General features: G+C 40.7%; 1 protein-coding gene across 6 annotated transcripts in view; it reads right to left on the bottom strand.

Moving 5' to 3' along the window:
- APBB2 (amyloid beta precursor protein binding family B member 2) overlaps positions 1–22,083 on the bottom strand; it is a 405,965-nt gene that overhangs the window by 184,201 nt on the left and 199,681 nt on the right. For all 6 annotated transcript variants that reach the window (XM_032136010.2, XM_032136011.2, XM_058429991.1 and 3 more), the window contains one exon: positions 19,943–20,755. In XM_032136010.2, coding sequence (XP_031991901.1) covers positions 19,943–20,755 — 813 coding nt within the window. The remainder of the gene's footprint in view (positions 1–19,942; positions 20,756–22,083) is intronic.

Below are 22,083 nucleotides of genomic sequence, written 5' to 3'. Positions count from 1 at the left end.
CATTATTTTCTAAAAGAAAATAAATGTTTTCCACATGTTTTTCATTAGGGCTGTGATTCTTGTTAAATGTTAGCCAGATCAGTATCCATTCTAATATGAACACAGCACTTTAAACACAACAGAAGGCCCTGACTAACGCAGTTCCTATGTCAGAATCTGAGCCATGCTTCTCAAATTTGGTGCATAGAGGAGGAAGTTAAAATGCAGGTTCCTGAGACCCACTACCTGCATCTGAGTCTGTTAAGGCACAGGTAGGGCCCAGGTATCTACATTTAAAGAAACACCTAGCAGAGGCTGGGCGCGGTGGCTCATGCCTGTAATCCCAGCACTTTGGGAGGCCGAGGCAGGCGGATCACAAGGTCAGGAGATCGAGATCATCCTGTGAATGGTGAAACCCCGTCTCTACTAAAAATTACAAAAAATTAGCTGGGCGCGGTAGCAGGCACCTGTAGTCCCAGCTACTCGGGTGGCTGAGGCAGGAGAATGGCGTGAACCCGGGAGGTGGAGCTTGCAGTGAGCCGAGATCGTGCCACTGCACTCCAGCCTGGGCAACAGAGCAAGACTCATCTCAAAAAAAAAAAAAAAAAAAAAAGAAACACCTAGGAGTTCTGATGCAGGCAGACCACAGGCCAAACTTACTAGTTGCAACAAGATTTTCTCCAAGACTTGCAAATGAGGAAAATAAGATTGCTCTTGAAGTTAAAGTATGATAGTTGAATCAGCCAATGGATCAAAACCAAGAAATGGAGTAAGAGTGAGATAAGATGTCTCCCAAACATAGTATGACTTATCTTTAACTCAGTAGAAAATATTACTGTATCTTGGGCCGGGTGCAGTGACTCATGCCTGTAATCCCAGCACTTTGGGAGGGTGAGGCGGGCAGGATCATGAGGTCAAGAGACTGACACCATCCTGGCTAACACGGTGAAACCCCATCTCTACTAAAAATACAAAATATTAGCCAGGCGTGGTAGCACACGCCTATAGTCCCAGCTACTCGGGAAGATGAGGGAGGAGAATTGCTTGAACCTGGGAGGCAGAGGTTGCAGTGAGTCAAGATCGTGCCAGTACACTCCAGCCTGGGGCGACAGAGTGAGACTCTGAAAAAAAAAAAAAAAAAGAAAGAAAAGGAAGAAAGGAAAAAGGAAGGAAGGAAGGAGAGAGAGAAGGAGGGAGGGAAGGAGGGAGGGAAAGAAAGAAAGAAAGAAAATACTACTGTATCTTAAGAAAGATTGCATTGATAAAAAATGTAAGTACCTTAAAAAAAAGCAATCATTCCCTTTTCTCTGAAGAGGGATTCTTAGGCAATGCACTTCAAGGATTCTAGGTCCCAAGTAGCATCATCTCAAGGGAAAGAAGGACAGCACGCCTCAGACTATCCCGCCTGAGACCATTTAAACATTTGATTCATCCAACACCCCTTTGGCTGAAACCATGTTCCCCAAGCAACCAAGCTTATGCTTGGGTTTCCTATGCAGTTGAGTAATTATTTCTATTTGGAAAATAATACATTGGCATTGAGAATGTGCACTGAACATGCAGTACCAAGAAATCTAACACCTAGGAGAGTGTTAATTCTCGTAACAAACTAATAGATTCTTATTTTGGCTTTAGTGTTTCTTATTTTGGCTTTAGTATTTCTCCTGAAGTTGATTAGTAAGTCTATCCCTCAGAAATGCATCTTTTTTCTGAGACAGAGTCTTGCTGTGTTGCTCAGGCTGGAGTGTAGTGGCACCATCATAGTTTCATATGTCAGGGTCAAGTGATCTTCTGGCCTTAGCATCCTGAGTAGCTGGGACCACAGGCATGTGCCACTATATCTGGCTAATGTTTAAAAAAAAAAATTTTTTTTTTTTTTGAAACAGAGTCTGACTTTGTTGTCCAGGCTGCAGTGCAGTGGCACAAACACAGCTCGCTATAGCCTCGACTTCCTGAGTTAAATCCTCCTACCTCAGCCTCCTACGTAGCTGGCACCAGCACGTGCCACCATGTCTGGCTAATTTTTTAATTTTACAGAGACAGGGTCTTGCCATGTTGCCCAGGCTGGTCTTGAAATCCTAGACTTAAGTAATCCTCTCGCCTCACCCTCCCAAAGTACTGGGGATTACAGGTGTGAGCCACCGTGCCAGCCCTTAAACATTTTTTTAACAGAAACAGAGACTCACTATGTTGCCCAGGCTGGTGTTGAACTCCTGGCCTCAAGAGATCCTCCCGCCTAAGCCTCCCAACATACTGGGATTACAGATGTGAGCCACCGTGCCCCACCATGGATCTGCTTTTAATATCTGGTTTTAGAGCCTCTTAGCTAGATTGTTGGCCACAGTTACTTCACTGAGGTTACATCTGTTGAGTGTCTCACTTGGCAGAGATTCTGAACATCAACTTGTGAGTGCTCAAGCATGCTTGTCTTTCTACATGTGGCCCCTTCACTTTACTGTAGAGAACTAAAAATGAGAGAAATGGGATGTATCATCACTGTACTTGAGAGTTCATTGGTGAATGAGATATCTAGCCATTTTTCTGGAACTATGGCTAAGTTGAATTTAATATTCAAGATGAGGAAAAAATGAAGACTGGTTAAACCATTATAAGTATTTCACTGTTTTTGTTTGTTTTGTTTTTTAAGGCAGCTCTCTAATAACACCCAATCTGTTTAAGCCACCCATGTTTCCACCCCATCCTCATCCGATCACCCCTTTAAATCTTAGTTAAAATAACAACACACACCAAAGGACATACACGAGTCCAGAGAGGGTGCAGAAATTTGATGTCCAGGTGAGAAAGTCTGAATCTCTCTGACTTCTCCCTAAAAACAACAACTCTGTCTTGAGGATGTCAGTCCTTGGCTATTATTCCCATGTCATCTCAACCAACACATCTAAAATCAAATACATCATCTTTCTCCAACAATTAGTTCCTCCTCCCATCTCTACTATTTCTGAAAACCAACATTTTCTTAGTCTTCAACCAGAAAATCTGACATTTTTGATTCTACTCACTCCCTCTCCACCTACATCCAATCAATCACTAAATTCTAGAGATTCATCCTTTCCTCTACTTCCACTCTATTTTTAAAACTATTAATCTTGTCCAGTCCTCATAATCTAAACAGTTTACTGTAAAATTCTCATAATCACCTGCCTCCTTTTGAAACTGACCCAATTGTCCCACAGTGCTGATATTTATGGTTTCTTTGAATAAACATAGAAATAGATCCTCCAGTCGTAAAACTTGAAAAAGTTACTTTTGTCTTAGCTAAGTTCCTTTTTCAGGAACCCAACCATCAGGCCTCCCAGACAGCATGAAGGAGCTGAAACTTACATGATCACTGCATTTGGACAATGAGATGCCAGACCCCTCACCCTCACCTATCATGATTGCCTATCCAACCACCTGCTTCCTGTTGACCAGCTCCTTCTTCCTTATACCTCCCTAATTCCTGTTTTCCCACATGTGGTTACACTTCTTTCCTACTATATAAACCCCTAATTTTAGTGTGTCGGGGAGATACATTTGAGTCTGATTTCCCATCTCCTCAGCTGCAGCACCCGATTAAAGCCTTCTTCCTTGGCAATACTCATCTCATTAAATGGCTTTCTGTGCGTCAAGCAGCAGGTCCTAGACCAAACCTGTGGTGTTTCAGTAACATTAACACTTTACCCCACAAATATATTCTAGCCACCAATATCAGATATACTTTCTTCAAACTCCACCTTACAAAGGGCATTCCTTTTCTCATAAGCATCACTCATGTTTCATTAACAAAAGCAAGGTCAGTTAAGTACATTAGCACATTCTCCGGCCTCCACCTACCTATTTGACTTTCTCTCTCACAGTTATTATTCTTCAAAGACTCTTCTTTCCAACCAAATTGCTGAAAGCACTGATCCTCATACCTAGAGCAGAAGTTCCCAACGGGAACTTTGAGGAGTCTCAGAGATTGAAGCTATTTTCATAACACTCAGATGTTATTTACAACCTTTTTCACTGCGTTGACATTTAAGTGATGGGGCACAAAAAATAAATGATAACATTGCTGGCATCTCAGCATGAAGCAAGACAGTAGGATAAGCTATATTAGTGGTTATTGTGTTCCCCAATGTAATAACGTCCTTGAAGCGGTAAAAATTATTAGTTTTATTAAATCTCAACCCCAAAGTATATGTTTTTCATGAAGGTACACATAAAGTGCTTCCATGGCATACCGAAGTAGGACTCTCATTTCAAGGAAAAGCACACGTGATGGAGCTGCAAGTTGAACTAGCTGCTTCTCCACACAATACCTCATTTACGTGAAAGAACAACTGACAGACAAACTATGGTTATTCAAATTTGGGTATTGGGTAGACATTTTCACAAAAATAAATGAGGTGGACCTGTCACTTCAAGGAAAACAACTGACACTATTTGTTGGCAATGATCAAATGCAAGCTTTTAAGCAAAAATCAGAATTTTGGAAAACTTGTATCTATCACAGTGAGCTTGACAGCTTCCCAATAATGGAAGACTTTTCTAATGAGATGGTAAGATTCACAGATGTAATATTTTCATATTACATAATGAAATGTTTCAACATTTGGAAGATCTTCATCACTCACTGAACCAATATGTTCCAAATAACCAATGCATGATGTTATAAAATTATGTATGGATAAACATGCACTCAAAATGTATGACAGACTGATAGATTTTAATATAAGAGCACAAACAAGCTTATTATTATCATTTCAGATTCCACATTGAAACTGATCATTAAGAAATTAGAAATTATGGAATTTTGGTGTAACATCAAAAAAGAATATCCACAATTGCCTGAACAACTATTAAAATAGTCGTCCCTTTTTTACCTATGTATCTGTATTAGGCCAGCAGGGTTTTCTTTACCTACTTCAACCAAAACAATTTACTGAGATACGCTAAGGATAAAAGCAGATAAGCGAATCCAGCTGCCTTTGATGAAGCCATACATTAAAGAGATTTTCGAATCCAGCTGCCTTTGATGAAGCCATATATTAAAGAGATTTTCAAATATATAAAACAACATCACTTTATGGCTTTTCTGTGGCATATCTGAATTGCCAGCGTCACTCCTCTTGTGCTTTGGGCCATTATTAAGTAAAATAAGGGTGACTTGAGCACAAGCACTGCAATGCTACAACAGCTGATCTGGAAACAGAGACAGACGGCTACTAAGCAACTCACAGGTGGGTTTCATAGGCAGGATGGGTATGCGGGACAAAGCAATGACTCACATCCTGGGCAGGATGAAGCAGGATGACATAAGATGTTATTGCGCTACTGAGAATGGTGTGCAGCTTAAAACTTACACGTTGTTTATTTCTAGAATTTTCCACGGAATTTTTTCCAACCTTGGTGTACTGCAGGTAACTGAAGCCACAGAAAGTGAAACTGTGAACAAGGAGGACTACTATATTTTGAGGTAATTATATTTATTCCACAATATTTATTACACAGGAATGTCTCAGGAGCCAGGTATCCTGAGATACAGTATCCTACTACTCTGCATCACACCTGTATCCCAGTACTCTGGGAGGCTGAGACAGGAGGATTGCTTGAGCTCGGGAGTACGAAACCAGCCTGGGCAATATAGGGAGACCCTGTCTCTACAAATTAAAAATTAAAAAACAGCCAGGTGTGGTGGTATGTACCTATGGTCCCAGCTATGCAGGAAATGAAGTGGGAGGACCATTTGAGCCCAGTAGGTTGAGGCTGCAGTGAGCTGTGACTGCACCACTGGACTCTAGCCTGGGCGAAGAGTGACAGATGCCCTTTCTCAAAAGTAAATCAGTAAAAATAAAAAGAATGTCCTGGGCACTGTTTATTCTAGGCACTAAGGATATGGCAGGGAACAAAGATTGGATTCCTTCTTTCTGCAGCTTACAGTTCGGTTTCACCACTCAAGTGTCTAAGCACCAGGGGTATAAATATCACCTGAGAGTTTATTAAAAATGCAAATTTCTACAACTGAAAATTCGATTTTTGAAAATGCAGAATCTCAGGTCCCAACCCAGACCTACTGAATCAGTGTCTGCATTTCAGTAAGATCCCCAGGACATACTCCTGCATAGTTTGAGAAGCAAAGGATTTATGCATCTCCCTAACTATTGTGAACTTCTTGGAGGTAAGCTATTAACTTGAATTTGTTTTACCACTAGTATAAATAATAGTTTAATTGTTGTGCTAATCATTCAAACATAAATACCTATTGTATGAACTTATTTCTGGGGCTTAACAAAAAAAAGGCAGGGAACAGTGGTTCACATCTATAATCCTAGCACTTTGAGAGGCCGTTGAGCCCAGGAGTTTGAGAACAGCCCGGACAATATAGTAAAACCCCGTATCTACAAAAAAAAATTTATATATATGTGTGTGTGTGTGTGCGTATGTATATGTATATATATGTGTATATACGTGTGTGTGTATAAATTAGCCAGGTGTGGTGGTGTGCACCTGTAGTCACAGTTACTCAGAAGGCTGAGGTAGGGGGATCACCTGAGTCCAGGGAGGCTGAGGCTGCAGTGAACCGTGATTACGCCACTGCACACCAGCCTGGGCAACAGAGTGAGACTCTGTCTCTAAATAAATAAATATTAAAAAAAGGGCAAAGTCATGGCCTACATCCTGGGAAACTTTCCATCTCCTTGCAGAAATAAGGCAGTAATTCTAATGACAGCTAACATTTCAAAAAATGCTTTCTGTGGTCCAGCTGTTGTACCAAGGGCTATATGTGACAATCTTGTAAAGCAGATTACTACTATTACTATTCTCATTTTAGAGATTAAGAAACCTGGAGCTCAGAGTTTTGTCTGACCCTAAACGACAGAAAGTGGTAAATGTCATAAGAGTTGAATCTTGAAGAAGGAGCCCATGAGTTCCCTGATGGAAATATTGTCCCTTAATTTTGAAATCGTCCAGAGCACTAAACTCAGTTCCTAGTACATAAGAGACATTCATGGACTGCAAGGAACTCTGTGAATGGTTTAAGGTTAACCTATCACATTCCAGATTATTACCAATCCAATAATCCTCCATTAAAGATACAATGAGCCTGAGATGAAACGGCTTCTCTCTGATGTGTTCTGCATAGAGACCATTCTCTAACTTGGGGCCCTTGTTCCAAGCACACAAAGTCAAAAAAAAAAAGGAGACAGAGAGAGAGATAGGACATCGACTAAAAGATGAAAGCCACTTTGAAATCCTGGAAGAGGCTGAGGCTTGTTCTGGAGAAAGGGAAGGGCACAGGCCATGGAATAGCTTCTTTGTCCACAGAGAGCAAGGGATGAATGGAAACGTTGGTCAAAGGTCCCCCACTGTAAAGCAAAGCAGGAACTGCAGAGCTAGTCCATTACTGAGAAGTATCCCTAGAGGCCTCCATCAGTTCTTGAACTTCCTTTGGTACACTTCCCATCAGCCCCTTCCCAATGGCATGGAGTTGGAGTCATCTCCATTCTCACTTTTGACAATTCCACGTGGAAATGGGACATTTTTCCCTACAACATTTTGGGGAAAGGTTCTATTAATAACACTCTTCACGTCTGCTAGAGATTAAATAGACTTTCATGGGCCAGCCATCTTGTATATCTTAACCATCACATACACCATCGTGTATATGAGAAGACATGTTCTGGTAATAATCAACACAACAAAATCAGCTTCTCCAATGAAACATTTATAGGATAAAGATCTACCTTTATAATATCCCAGATATACCAATTCAGTGTAGTTCTATATGAAGAATTCTTCAAGTAACATACAGGGAGAAAAATATCAACTAACAATGTCTAATTATACTAAGGATGAATTTTTGTGAGGATCAAATTCAATCATATCCAAGAGTAAATCTATGAAAAGCTCAAGAAAAAGACAGGCTGGGCACGGTGACTCAGGCCTGTAATCCCAGCACTTTGGGAGGCCAAGGCAGGCGGATCACCTACGGTCAGGAGTTTAAGACCTGTCTGGCCAATCTGGTGAAACCCTGCCTCTATTAAAAATACAGAAATTAGCCGGGCATGGTGGTGTGTGCCTGTAATTCCAGCTACTGGGGAGGCTGAGGCAGGAGAATCGCTTGAACCCAGGAGGCGGAGCTTGCAGTGAGCCAAGATTGCGCCACTGCACTCCAGTCTGGGTGATAAAGCGAGACTCTGTCTCAAAAAAATAAAAAGAAAGAGAAAAAGACAAAAGCTTACACACAATCAGCATCAGTTCACCTCTTAGGTACCAACACCAATGGCTGGGGTCATCTCATTCTCTCACTTTCTGACCATTCCACATGGAATGCTAACCATATATGGTTTTCTAATAGTCAAATTACTTCATTTTTCCAGTCAAATCTGTCTGAATATGAAGCTTTTATCTCACTGTTTTGCACCCAAGGGTTCTAATAAGGAAACACAATAAATAAATTACAAGGGTAACTGGTAACTACCCCCACATTTATGAAAGCAAACTGGGCATATTAACTGAGTCAGACTTGAGCACAAAATTTATGAACCACCCACATCCTAGGTTTTGAAAAGCTAATGTTTTCCCTCTTTTTAACCAGATTAACAGATGGAAGACTCTGAGAAGTCATCTAGAGATGTCTTTAGAAATTTCAAGCATGTTTTGCTTAACAGTTCATGTCACACTTTATGATTCTACCAGAAGGCAAGGGACCGAGACTAGGATGACTATGATTAAAAGAAGACTGTAGATCCAAGGATGCTGCTACTATGGCATCACACTTGTATGCAGCTGTAACATGCAAGATCAACATTAGCCTGGTTCTTCTACTGTAACAGTTCCATGTATATACAATGGCTAAGTCCATTGATGGTGGGAGCAGGGGGCCACAAGCTCAATGCCTTGAGCTGGAGGGGACAGGACCCATCTAAAGGGGCTGCTGCTGACTGTTGTCTCTTTGGCATTTGAGCTCAGCATTGTGAGACTTCTGAATTTACAAGAGGAATGAGGCGTCCTCTATTTTTATGTAAAATATCTCAATTTCTAAGCACTGGCATCCAACTAAGCATTTTCCATAACAACGTCTCTGGAACAAAATCTGCCTGTGAGTTTGTGTGTTCTTCAGTGTTGCTGAAGATCTCTGATGCTTTGTGATCTCTGATGCTTTATGGCATCATATTGCCTTTGCAGTGCCCTAAAGTCAGAGTCACATCCTTTTATTTTATATTCTGCATAGCTCCTTAATAAAATCCTATATGTTTCCTAAGAAATAAATGTCTCTTGAACTAACATAAGAAAAACATGGCTATTATTGATAGTCTTGTCTGTCTGTTTCTAAGCTTTGATCAAAGGAATAAAGCCATTTCCATACGCCAGCACCCCTGAACTATGCCACCCTCCAGAACTGAGCCATACTAAATATTAAGCTTTGCCATGTCTTTATCATGTTTTTATCTTTTATTTTTATCATGTTTTTCTACCGTTTCCACACTTATTCCCAATCTCAGTTGAGGTTGTAGTTTCAGGTTCACCAGTTCACACCAAAATTTCCTCATCTTTACAATGAAGACTTTGAACAAAGGTAACCCCAAACTATCTAGAAGTCCCTTACAGTATATTCCACTCAAAATCTTACAAGACCTGCAACTATGAGCTTTCCTTCCTGAAAATTTTGAATATAATTCTTGCAAATATTCTTTCACATCTCCTCCATGTTGCATCTATTATGGAATTATCTGTAAGATGTCTGTACTGGGTTGAACCATATACTCACCAAAATTCATGTCCACCCAGAACCTCAGCATGTATCATCTTATTGGGAAACAGAGTCTTTGTAGATATAATTAATTAAATTGAGGTGAGGTCATACTAGGATAGAGTAGGTCCCAAATCAAATGACTTGTGTCCCTATAAGAAGGCCATGTGAAAACAGAGGTACAGCTACAAGCCAAGGAAAGTCACACATTTCTGGGAACCACCAGAAGCTTGGAAGAGGCAAGGAAGGATTCTACCCTAAGGCCTTCAGAGGGAACGAGACCCTGATGACACTTTGATTTTGGATTTTTCTTTTGAGACAGTCTCGCTCTGTTTTTCAGGCTGGAGTGCAGTGGTGTGATCCCGGTTCACTGCAACCTCCACCTCCTGGGGTCAAGCAATTCTCCTGCCCCAGCCTCCTGAGTAGCTGGAATTACAGGCACCTGCCACAATGTCCAGCTAATTTTTGTATTTTTAGTAGAGACAGGGTTTCACCATGTTGGCCAGGCTGGTTTCAAACTCCTGACCTCAGGTGATCTGCCCACCTCAGCCTCCCAAAATGTTGGGATTACAGGTGTGAGCCACCATGCCCAGCCTGATTTTGGATTTCTAGCCTCCAGAATGATGGGTGAACAAATTTCTATTGTTTATTACTATTATTTTTTATTTTTATTTTCAGTAGAGACAGGGTTTCACCATGTTGGCCAGACTGGTCTCGAACTCCTGACCTTAAACGGTCTACCCGCCTTGGCCTCCCAAACCGTTGGGATTACAGGTGTGAGCCACTGCGCCCGGCCACAAATTTCTATTGTTTTAAGCCACCAAGTGTGTGATAATTTGTTACACCAGCCGTAAGAAACCAACAAAACATCTTAACATCTCCTCCTCTTCTTTGCTTAGGCTATCCAAGGCTTGGAGTGGGCTTTATCTTTTCTTACTTACTGAGGTATGATGTGCAAAATGGAGCAAAGAACACAAAGACACATTTTGTTAGGCACTCTGCATATGGTGAGGGCTTCATAGAGACAGGAAACTTTACGTAAGCTATGTGACATCACAGACTGGTTTTAATCTATTTCTATGTCTCAGGCACCTAGCACAGCACACAGAGTTGACTTTTAAAAATGACTGGCATGTGGCCGGGCGCGATGGTTCACGCCTGTAATCCCAGCACTTTGGGAGGCCAAGGCGGGTGGATCACGAGGTCAGGAGATCGAGACCATCCTGGCTAATATGGTGAAACCCCATCTTTACTAAAAATACAAAAAAATTAGCCGGGCGTGGTGACAGGTGCCTGTAGTCCTAGCTACTCCGGAGGCCGAGGCAGGAGAATGGCGTGAACCTGGGAGGCAGAGCTTGCAGTGAGCTGAGATCGTGTCACTGCACTCCAGCCTGGGCGACAGAGCGAGACTCTGTCTCAAAAAAAAAAAAAAAAAAAAAAAAAGACTGGCATGTGTACATATATATGAAGTAACAAATGAAAGAATGAACTAATGAACATCAACAAACTCATGATGAACAAATTCACAAACTCTTGAACTACTGTTAACTTATATGACCAATACTGCTCAGTGAAAAATCACGGTAAAGTTACAGATGCATTTCAATTCCCCATGGATGTAGAGCTGTTCAAGTTTGCTATCTGAATATTTCTGTAGCCTCTTTTATTATTTATTAACTTAAGGGTTTTGTTTTTTGTTTGTTTGTTTGTTTCAACATGGAGTCTCACTCTATCGCCCAGGCTGGAGTGCAGTGGGGCGATCTCAGCTCACTGCAACCTCAGCCTCCCGGGTTCAAGTGATTCTCCTGCCTCAGCCTCCCGAGTAGCTGGGACTACAGGCGCGAGCCACCACGCCCAACTAATTTTGTACTTTTAGTAGAGACAGGGTTTCACCATGTTGGCCAAGATGGCCTCAATCTCTTGATCTCGTGATCTGCCTGCCTCAGTCTCCCAAAGTGCTGGGATTACAGGCGTGAGCCACCGCGCCCGGCCAACTTAAGGGTTTTTTTGTTTGTTTTTGTTTTTGGTGAAGAAAACTAATCTGGGCAAATAGCTCATGATGAAATTTGACCAGAAAATTTCTGAAAGTGTCCAGTAGTGTTTTTGTCTCTCTGATCCCACTGAGCCACTCCTTCACCATCTTGGTGGCTGCATGCCCTCCTCCAAGGTGTGAGAGCATCACCTGGCACTTCTGAGAGGCCTCACGCAGGACTCCTAGAGGCCTACATCCAGTTGCTTCCTAAGCTGCCACTGTCCACAGGACCCTCTCCCCAGAAGCTAAACAACTTGCCAAACTAAGAACTAAAATCTGTATTTTCAAAATATCTGTGAAGTAGAGAGAGAAAACAATCATAAACTTCTTTAGTGGTTAATTTTTTAAAAAGAAAAAGATTCTTTACTTTTGAACAGCTCTGAGGGACAATGCTCTCCCCAGATCTCCATCACTGAAAGTCTATTCAATCTCCAGCACAGGTAACTTCGGGTGCCCTAACATCCACATCCCAACTGACTGACATTTCTTCCTTTTCATAGCACTCGAGCCTCTCACAGGCCTCCCCTGGTTCCACCTTGAATATATCTGCTGTCTTGTGCTCATTAGCCATTGTTAGACTCTGGCTGCCACTCATCTCATTGTACTCACCTTTCCGTCCCCTGAAGTACCTCGTATGATACCTTATGATGGAAGGCAACCCAAAACTACTTTATTCACTGGAACATATATTTCTGCGTAGAACTTTCCAAAAACACAAAATGAATAAAATCTTTTCTTTCTTAAGTTCAGGGGGATAAAATAAAAAATATTTTTATGCATTTTACCCCTGAAGTGCTAAAATCTTACTTGGAAAACACACCATCTACCCCAGAACACAGTATGCCTAAACTATTTTGGAAACATCTCACATCTGCCTTCTTGAATTCTTCCTGTCGCATCATGGAACTCTCAACTGAGAAGACATAACAGGAAGGCTAGTGAGTCACGCAAGGTCCTTAAAAGATTAAAATTAATTCAGCAGGGCAAACCAGCTGAAGACTGGGCCTAGGGACTTATTTATTTATTTTTTATTTTTTGAGATGGAGTCTCGCTCTGTTGTCCAGGCTGGAGTGTAATGGTGTGATCTTGGCTTACTGCAACCTCCACCTCCTGGGTTCAAGCAATTCTCTTGCCTCAGCCTCCCAAGTAGATGGGATTATAGGCACGTGTCACCACAGCCAGCTAATTGTTTTGTATTTTTAGTAGAAACAGGGTTTTGCCATGTTGGCCAGGGTGGTCTCAAACTCCTGACCTCAAGTGATCCAACCTCCTCGGCCTCCCAAAGTGCTGGGATTACAGGTGTGAGCCACCGTGCCCAGCCATGGGCCCAGTATTTGTAAGAAAAAGGGGGGAAAAATATTTATAGTTAAAATTACCAAAAGCCATCTGAGATAAAATGAACAGTTAGAAGGTTTCTAAAAGTGTGAAAAATACAGACTTATCCAAAGCTCTAACACTTAAGCTAGCTAAAGCCAGAAATAAGAGGTGCTGCCAGTTGTGTTGACATAATTAGGTTTGTGACTCTCACTCTCATCAACTATGCAAAAGAGTTCCACTTTGCCTCAAGACTGGAAACCAATCAATTTAAGACATCAAAGGATTCAAACTCTAAAGCAACACTGCTATAGTCTAAATGTGTCCCCCATATTTCATGTGTTGTTGGAAACTTAATCCCCAAATTCATATGTTGATTGGAAGTGGGGCCTTTGGGAGGTAACTGGGATTAGATAAGGTCATCAGGGCAGGGCTCCCACGGTAAGACTGGTGTCTTTATGAGAAGAGGAAGAGAGACCTAAGCTGACATGCATTCTCTTTCCCTCTGGCCATGTGATATCCTCGCCTTGTTATTCTGCAGCAAACGGCACTCACCCGATGCTGGTGTCATGCTCTTGGACTTCCCAGCCTCCAGAACTGTGACCTAAATATATTTCTGTTCATTATAAATTATCCAGTCTCAGGTATTTTGTTATAGCAACAGAAAATAATCTGTGATAACCATGGATCAATCTCAATCCAAGGCAAAGTGTGAAGTCAACTGAAGCCAAAATGGCCCTTTTCCTTGGCACTGGCCCTCCCAACATATAGACCTATAGACTCGAATAAAAGAATGTTTGTGGAAGGCTGAATTAGTGGCCCCAATTCTTCATCCTTTCCAGGAGCCTAGAACATAAATAAGAATCACCTTATCCGAGTGTTCTAAATGACTATTTTATACAAATTGTTATTACTTTTTCTATTTCTACAAGTATATTGATGTAGCAAACATCAGAGAGCATGCGTTAATGATCGTGAATCTATCCATCCAACCAGCAAATGAGTAACTTTATGGAGCCTTTTACTATGTGCCACATACTGTGTGAAGAAGTTCACATACACACATAATGAAGACCTGGCTGCTGCTTTCATGGAGCTCTAAGTCTAAATGGAAACTTCTGAGTAATGCCGAAAGCCACTAAGATAAACATGATAGCAGAAACTTAGGAACATTTCTTTGGGAATACAGAGAAAGGACTTTATACAGCTCAGAGGGTCTAGAACGGTTTCACAGTGGAAGTGGCATTTGATCTAAACCTCAATTGCTTAGAGAAATGGAAAGATCCCCTAAAATGTAATTTTCCACTTTTTGGATTCTGAAGATACTACTATATGCCTCCAGTTGAACCAGATGAAATCTGATATATTTAGCCCTGTGGTAAAACAGTGGAGCTGTGTCGGAAAACCTAGGTTCAAGTCTCAGCATGGCCCTGAGAGTGATGAAGTACCACCATCAGGGTCTGGCACATTGTAAACCCACAGAATCTCAGTGTGCCTTCCCCCATAACTCAGGTTATTCAGCTTCACCTACTGTGAGGCAACAGGATCAATGAAGTTATAAAATATGTAGCCAATGCCAAAACCAGGCATTGATTAAGATATAACATCGAGTGTCTTATTCAACACATACAGTTCATTTTGGGATATGTAGATGGCTCCCATTTTCATTCAATGTGTCATTATTTATTAAGCTCACTTGCCATATTCCAGGCACTGAAAATACAAAGATGAAGATGAACCAACCCTTGCTCTTAAGGTCCAGAAAGTCTTAACTCAGAGTCCAAAATATAGGTAATTCATAATTAAGAGAAAAGCAAACTTTTATATCACACCACTGTACTGATACTGATGATCTCTAATAAATAAGCATGAATATTCATTGAGCTCTTGCTGTATGCTAGATACTGCTCCTAGAAGCTCTTTGAAGATGCTCTCGCTTAATCTTCACAACAGGTCTACGCCAAAACACTCTTATCCCCATTTTATAGATCAGAGGCTATGAGAACTGCCTAGATGTAGCAGAGCAGGGATTTGAACTCAGGAAGCTCACTCTAGAGCCTATGCTCTTAATGATAAGTTAATGGATCAAGAGGCCCATTGCCACACCATCTAGACTTGGTTTTCTCTGTGTATAATTCTGCTTTTGTACACTTTAGCAATGAATCTAATTTTGAAACAGTTACTACACAAGATCCATCTAGTTTCATACTCTGTGTCTTCAATTTTGTTAAATCCCAAACTAAACATAAAATTACATGTGGGTACCACTGAAACCTGTACCCAGGAAGGTTCAAAATGATGCATCTTTTCAGCGTTTTCATAAAGCAAACATGAAACACCAAGTGATTAACAGAGAGACTATAACAGTGTGACCAACAGGTATTTATTTATCTGAGCCATCATGCTTACCTGGGGCCACTGAGGGAACTGTATCTTTGAAAAAAAAACCCTAACTAGATTCAAAGTTCTCACTTTGCAGTAGCAAGATACAACATTTCTTTTAGAATCAGGGCCAAGGCACTCTTTAACTTTTCTAAACTCCTATAAAAATAGTCATTTCACAGATGCTTTTCCTTTTTCAAATAGCCTGTTGTTTTCTTAAAGGACAGACTACAGAGGAGGAAAAGGGCAGCCACATATTGTATACGTGATTGATTGTACAAAAAGAAGTTACTAAACAGATGGAGGGGGCGATTCAGTAGTAAAGGAAAATAGAAAGTAGTCAGTCTCTGGGTTAGCCATTGCATTTTATTGTATAACTAGCATTCTAACTTGGAAAGGATGCCCCTGAGGTAGAAATAAGTCTATTTTTCTAGGCTCCCCAAAGTGCAGTCTACGATCCAAAGATAATTGCATCATGATTTAGTCATAAAACACACACCACTGTGATGAGTATGTATTTAACACACAGCAAGTCAAAAGACAACTATACACTTTTTATACATGTACTATGGCATGGCATACTAAGATGTCACAAAATATTTGCTCTTGTTTTCTCTTTTCTTTCAACTGTATTTGTGTTTATTTTATATATATACACATACACATGTATATACTATATAAAACATACATAATAAACACTAACTTTATCATTACAAGGGAAACATACAATACATATGTTTAATTTAATTAAACATACAATGTTTAATTTAATTAAACATACATGTTTAATTTAATTAAACATACAATGTTTAATTTAATTAAACATACAATGTTTAATTTAGACTGATCCTGATTATTTTACACACTAACAGTATGTTTCACAGGAAGGATGAAATAAAAAGAAATACAATGCTAAAAAACTGCTTATTTTATTTAATTCACTAATCTACATATTACCTGAAACCTGAAGTGTGATTAAAGCAAAGTGATTTCATTTCATGGGGATCCACAGCAGAGATTTCATTTCATTGAGATCCACAGAAGAGGACTCCCAAAATTATGACTATTCATGTTGAGACACTGCAACATGCTGAAGCAGGTGCAGAGATCCCAAGTGAACATTCTGAAGGCTGGCATAGGTTTGGCTTCTAGTATATTTTTTCAAAACACAATCTCATTGCTTTTCAGTCACAGCTAATACATTCTTTTGAGCATATTTGATTTGAAATACCTATCCTCAGCAACTTATCAAGGGCCGCCATCATCCTGTCAAAACCAACTTTCAGAGAGAAAACTAAGCATATCTTCTTAAAATGTCAAAAAACTCTAATCCAGTTCTCATCACAGGCCAAGCACTGTAAGATGCTCTGTGGAAACCCAACAGCAAGTTATGTCAGGACACTGAGCAAATGCGTGGTAAGTGTCACAGCAGAGGGGCCCCTGAAAGTCTTCCCGGAAAGAGGGAGTTAACATGTACATTTCAAGAGTCCCAGTAGGTAGAGTGGAGTGCATACTTAAACTCTGCCCTCTCCACAGGCCCTTACTGACACCAGCACTCAACAAGCCAAGGGGCTATGGACAGACATACCTAAATACTCATCAGCAGGGAACTTGCTAAATAAATCGTGGAACTTGTATATAGTGGAATAGCATACATAATACTTAAAAAGACTGACGTAGAAAAATGGACTGATCTACAAAATAGGTTCTTACGTGAAAAAAAGCAAAGCATTCATAAAACAATCTAATTGGAGTAACTTTTTCCTGGTTTTAACTATTTATTGTGGCAAATTTTAAACATACAAAATTAGAGAATAGAATAATGAACCTGCATGTACCCATAATGCAGCTTTAACAATCATCAGCTTATGGGCAATTTTGTTTGTTTTTTTATCCTTCTAACCCCAATTATTTTGGAGAAAATACCATACACAATATTGTTTCTATCAGTATGTGTTATACTGTATTATATATGTTATACTATGACATAGATTAGTATTTTATATTAGTATGTATCTCTAAAACATAGGGATTCTAAAAACATCATCACAACATTTGGGTAAATTTTAAAATTGATTATTATTGTTATTTTTAAATTTAATTTAATTTTATTTTTAAATTGTTCTTGAGATGGAGTCTTGTTCTGCTGCCCAGGCTGAAGTGCAGTGGTGTGATCTCGGTTCACTGCAACCTCTGTCTCCCGGGTTCAAGCAATTCTCCTGCCTCAGCCTCCCGAGTAGCTGGGACTACAGACACGCACCACCACACCGAGCTAATTTTTGTATTTTTAGTAGAGACAAGGTTTCATGATATTGGTCATGCCTTGAACTCCTGACCTGGTGGATCCACTGTGCCTGGCCTAATTTTTATTTTTTGAGATGGAGTCGTGCCTGTCACCCAGGCTAGAATGCAGTGGCGGGATCTTGGCTCACAGCAACTTCCGCCTCATGGGTTCAAGCAATTCTCGTGCCTCAGCTTCCTGAGTAGCTGGGACTACAGCCACCCGCTACCATGCCTGGCTAATTTTTAATGTTTTAGTAGAGAAGGGGTTTCACCATGTTCCCCAGGCTGGTCTCAAACTCCTGAGCTCAGGCCATCTCTCCACCTTGGCCTTCCAAAGTGCTGGGATTACAGGCGTGAGCCACCATGCCGGCCTTAAAATTTATTATTAATATGGGATCTATGACTCAAACGTTTCCTGAGAGGAAATAAAAACATAAGGTAATGGTCATCACTGGGAAAGGGGGCTAGGGTGAAGGGAAAAGGCAGCTTAATTATTCATTTAAAAATACATTTATGTTTTTTGAAACAGAGTCTCGCTCTATCACCCAGGCTACAGTGTAATGTCATAATCATGGTTCACTGCAGCCTCGAACTCCTGGTGTCAAGTGATCCTCCTGCCTCAGACTCCTGAGTAGCTGGAACTACAGGCACATACCACCATCCACCATGCCCAACTAATTTTCTTGGAGGAGGAGAGATGGGGTCTTACTGGTCTTGAACTTGTAGGCTCAAATGATCCTCTTGCCTCATCCTCCCAAAGTGCTGGGATTACAGGCATGAGCCACCGTGCCTGAACAAAACTTCAGGTTAGTTTAAAACTTAACTACAACAGAACCAGCTATACCAGGAAGAGCAGCAGAAAGGGTGCCATGACCAGAGGGAGACAGCAAGGTGTCAGTAAACGCCGAACACAGAAGGTAGAGCTTGGCTGGAAGATGTGCAAGGAGTCTTTCATGTATTAATAGATTCAAACTCTAGCAGGTGACAATGTCTATCAGCTTCAAGATATGAATTCTCTAAATGGGTAAAAAGAGAGCTGTGAACTCAGAGACATTATTGAACATAATTATGATTCCAATAATGTGCAGGGCCAGACAGTTATGAGATGAAATGGCCTCATCTCAACCTCCCTACTGCCACATCCCACAGTAGTATGCATCATTGAAAGTACTGGGATTTTTAAAGGGCACTTCAAAAACGCTACTTTTTTTCTTCTTAAACAAGTTAATGTCTTAACTCCTCTTTTCCTTATCTTTAGTCCTTGTAATTTATCTACCTTACAGATTGTAAATATGTGATTTCCTTCCCTGGTGGTTCTATCTATTTTCTTTGTTATATCTACATTAACATAGCCCTGGGACCCACTAGGGGAACTGCTGGACTACTTTTTAAAAATTAGCCTTTCTGAGTGCTTGTTTACGCTGAATTCAGATACAATAAGGTTCTCCACATTTTTCAATCTTACAATCAGTATAGTGTGAGCTGTAAGAAAATGATATTTAAAGTAGCTGACCTTTAGGATCCTGTTCATTTCTGTCACCATTTTAACACCTCCGACAAATCCAAAATATTACAAATATAGACAAAAGTCCAGAAAGACTGGTCTCAATTAGACTAGTTAAAAGCCTAAACTTCTGAATATATTTTTCAAGAAATACCATTTTCCCACTTTTAAATATTACTTAAGGCTAATAAAATACTCCTCAGTAAATGTCAAAAAGAGAAATGCCTTCAATGAACAGACGGCTGATGTTTTAACTTTTTATGAGCTTCACCATAAATAAGTTCTTTTGAGGACTTTAAAATAGTTCTCTTAATTGGGTTATACCCTTCCCCCCACAACTTTGTTTCTTTTATTATTTTGCTTACCAAAACCCAGTATTTCTAGATAGCATATAGAAATGGTCTACCTATGCACCGGAAGTGTAATTTCTAAATATATGATATTTTACTGTACTTAACACCAAGGATCTATTTTACAAAAATGCTTCCCAGAACAAACAACTTTATGTACGATCCAAAATGAAACTAACCTAAAATATGGTTGAGGAATGCAATAATATTTTGCAAATAATTTGCCCAATTTTACCGCAAGAGGCTCACGTTCCTCTCTGCATAATGGACATTTTTGGTCACTCTAGAGATTTACTCCACCAATAGTTGAAGAGATCAAAAGAAAGTGCCAGCTGAGGCTACACCTTCCCCAGGGGTACCTGTTTCATCCGGGGAGCTGGGTGAAGCACTGTCTTGGGACAACGTCGTCCAGCTGGACTCCTCATCGCTCGGTGCCAGGTTCTGGATCCGGTGCAGTGCACAGTCGGTTTTGGCCCCTGTTTTCGGATGATCCTTCTTGGTCTCTGGGCTGGATGACACTGTGGCTACTTGGCCGTCTTCAGGGCTGGACTGGGGTTTGTTTGGTTTCTGCAGCAGCAAATCGCCATTCCCAATGATGGTGGAGGCCTGGCCCTGGCCTGGCTGGGATTTCTCTTCCGCAGTCCCATGGCAGTTGCCTTGGTTCTGCTCTAGTTCTCTGGCTGAGGTTTCCAGATCTGCATAGTAATTTAGGAAGCTCTTAGTTCTCCTGGGCTGGGAGGGTAAAATCTCACAGCCCGAGGAATCCTGTGGATGGGGCTCTTTACCCTCTAACTTCTCAGAAGTTATGTTGATGACTGCAGTGGGGCTCAGGTTTTTGTTGGGGTCCTGCTGCCCTTGCTCTGCAGCCTTCCGGAGCTGGTTCTCCCCATTTTTCACTAGCTTGATGTTGGCAGAGCCATTTCCCAGCAGGGGCTGTGCAGCTGGATCCGAGAGGCCCATGGCCGCCTGAATGTTAGTTAGTGCATATTTTTTCCTGCATTTGGGAGGTGTGCTGTTCTTGGTTTCTGTGTGTTTTATTTCAGCGTTCAACAGTTCATTGTGGGAGGATCGGAGGTTAAGGGTGTTTGGTGGTGTGGCTGGGCTGTTCCGATTTGTGACGTCTGTAGTTCCGCTGCTGGCCATAAACACTGCCAAGGTGATACCTGAGTCAGCTGGAAAAAAAAAATGGTCATTAGACACCTGCCATGATTAAACCACTTAGTATACAGTGTGAGTAAATATTTTTATATAGAAAACTAAAAGAAGAAATGCTTCCACTGCACATACATTCTCATAGAATGGACCCATTTTCCTCTTTATTTCACCATTTGTTCCTATATTAAATAGGAGCAAATAAAGGGCTTAATGTGGATAAACAAAAGCCAATTTATAGAAAAGCTAAGAAGTCTGAGGACCTAAATTTTACTTAAAATAAAAAAGCATTTCTCTTTGAATTCACATAAAAGCATTTTCTTCTGGTGGCTGGTCTTCATTTTTTATAAGCTTGAAAAATCATCCCCTTTCCAAATATTCCCACTACATTTTTATTCTTTGGTTCCTTCGGGCAACAACAAAAAATTGCTCAAGATTCCTCTGGGGCTTCAGCTTTCTTAATTAACCTGAAAGGTAATTGTTGAATGATGCTCCATACATCCAAGGTAATTTTTCTCAACCACGTTTAGAAACTGTGTTCTGAATGCCTGGAAAAACTAACCCTCCATTAGAGTTTGCTAATGTCTTGGTGAACATTTTTGACCTGGGCTTACTGTTTGTACTAAACTGAAATTTTGAAGAAATGGCTTAATTTCTGAAGAACACGTACATACGCACACAAAACTATTACTGTAGCATTGAGCCCTTGGCTACAGACAACATGTTAGAGCTCCCAGAGGAGTCTGAATATATTCCACTGAATTAAAATACAGACTCAGCTGTTTGCAGTCATCACGTGCCTCTGCAGAACTCCTAGGAAACTATCTGGCAACTGTATTTATCTCAAATATTGTTTGCGCCGTTAGTGATTTATTCTGTATGTCTCTCGCTAGGAAGAAAGAAAGGTTTCTTAGACTAGAAGGGAATAAAAGTCATCAGCAAGAATTCCTAAGGTTTCAGATTTCTCAGTCTATGAGGAGTGACTTCTTTCTTATCTGATCCTTTTGCCCTCCACAGAGACTTTGATGATCTCTACCTCGGCAGCAGATGAACCAAAGCACAGCTCCTGAAATCCCTGAAATTATATTCTGACAATTCCCTCTTCCTCCCCCAGGCAAAACAGGGATCTTCACAGGAGAGAAGGGCAAGAATTTCCCTGTTTGGGAGCTTAGAGGTATCTCTCCATCATCAAATACTTAGGTTGGGCAATTTTAGAAAAAAGTTACTCATTCTAGAGTCCCTGTGCTTCCAGGAAGCAAGGCAACATCAATCCTCTACTCTAGGCCATGGCCATTTTTATAACAGAATGACCATGTGGCCCATAAGAGAGTGAAGGGCTGTAACCCCA

The sequence above is a fragment of the Hylobates moloch genome, unplaced genomic scaffold, assembly GCF_009828535.3.
Source record: "Hylobates moloch isolate HMO894 unplaced genomic scaffold, HMol_V3 SCAFFOLD_17, whole genome shotgun sequence".
Classification (NCBI taxonomy): Eukaryota; Metazoa; Chordata; class Mammalia; order Primates; family Hylobatidae; genus Hylobates; species Hylobates moloch.
This window is presented reverse-complemented; position numbering and strand designations above follow the sequence as displayed.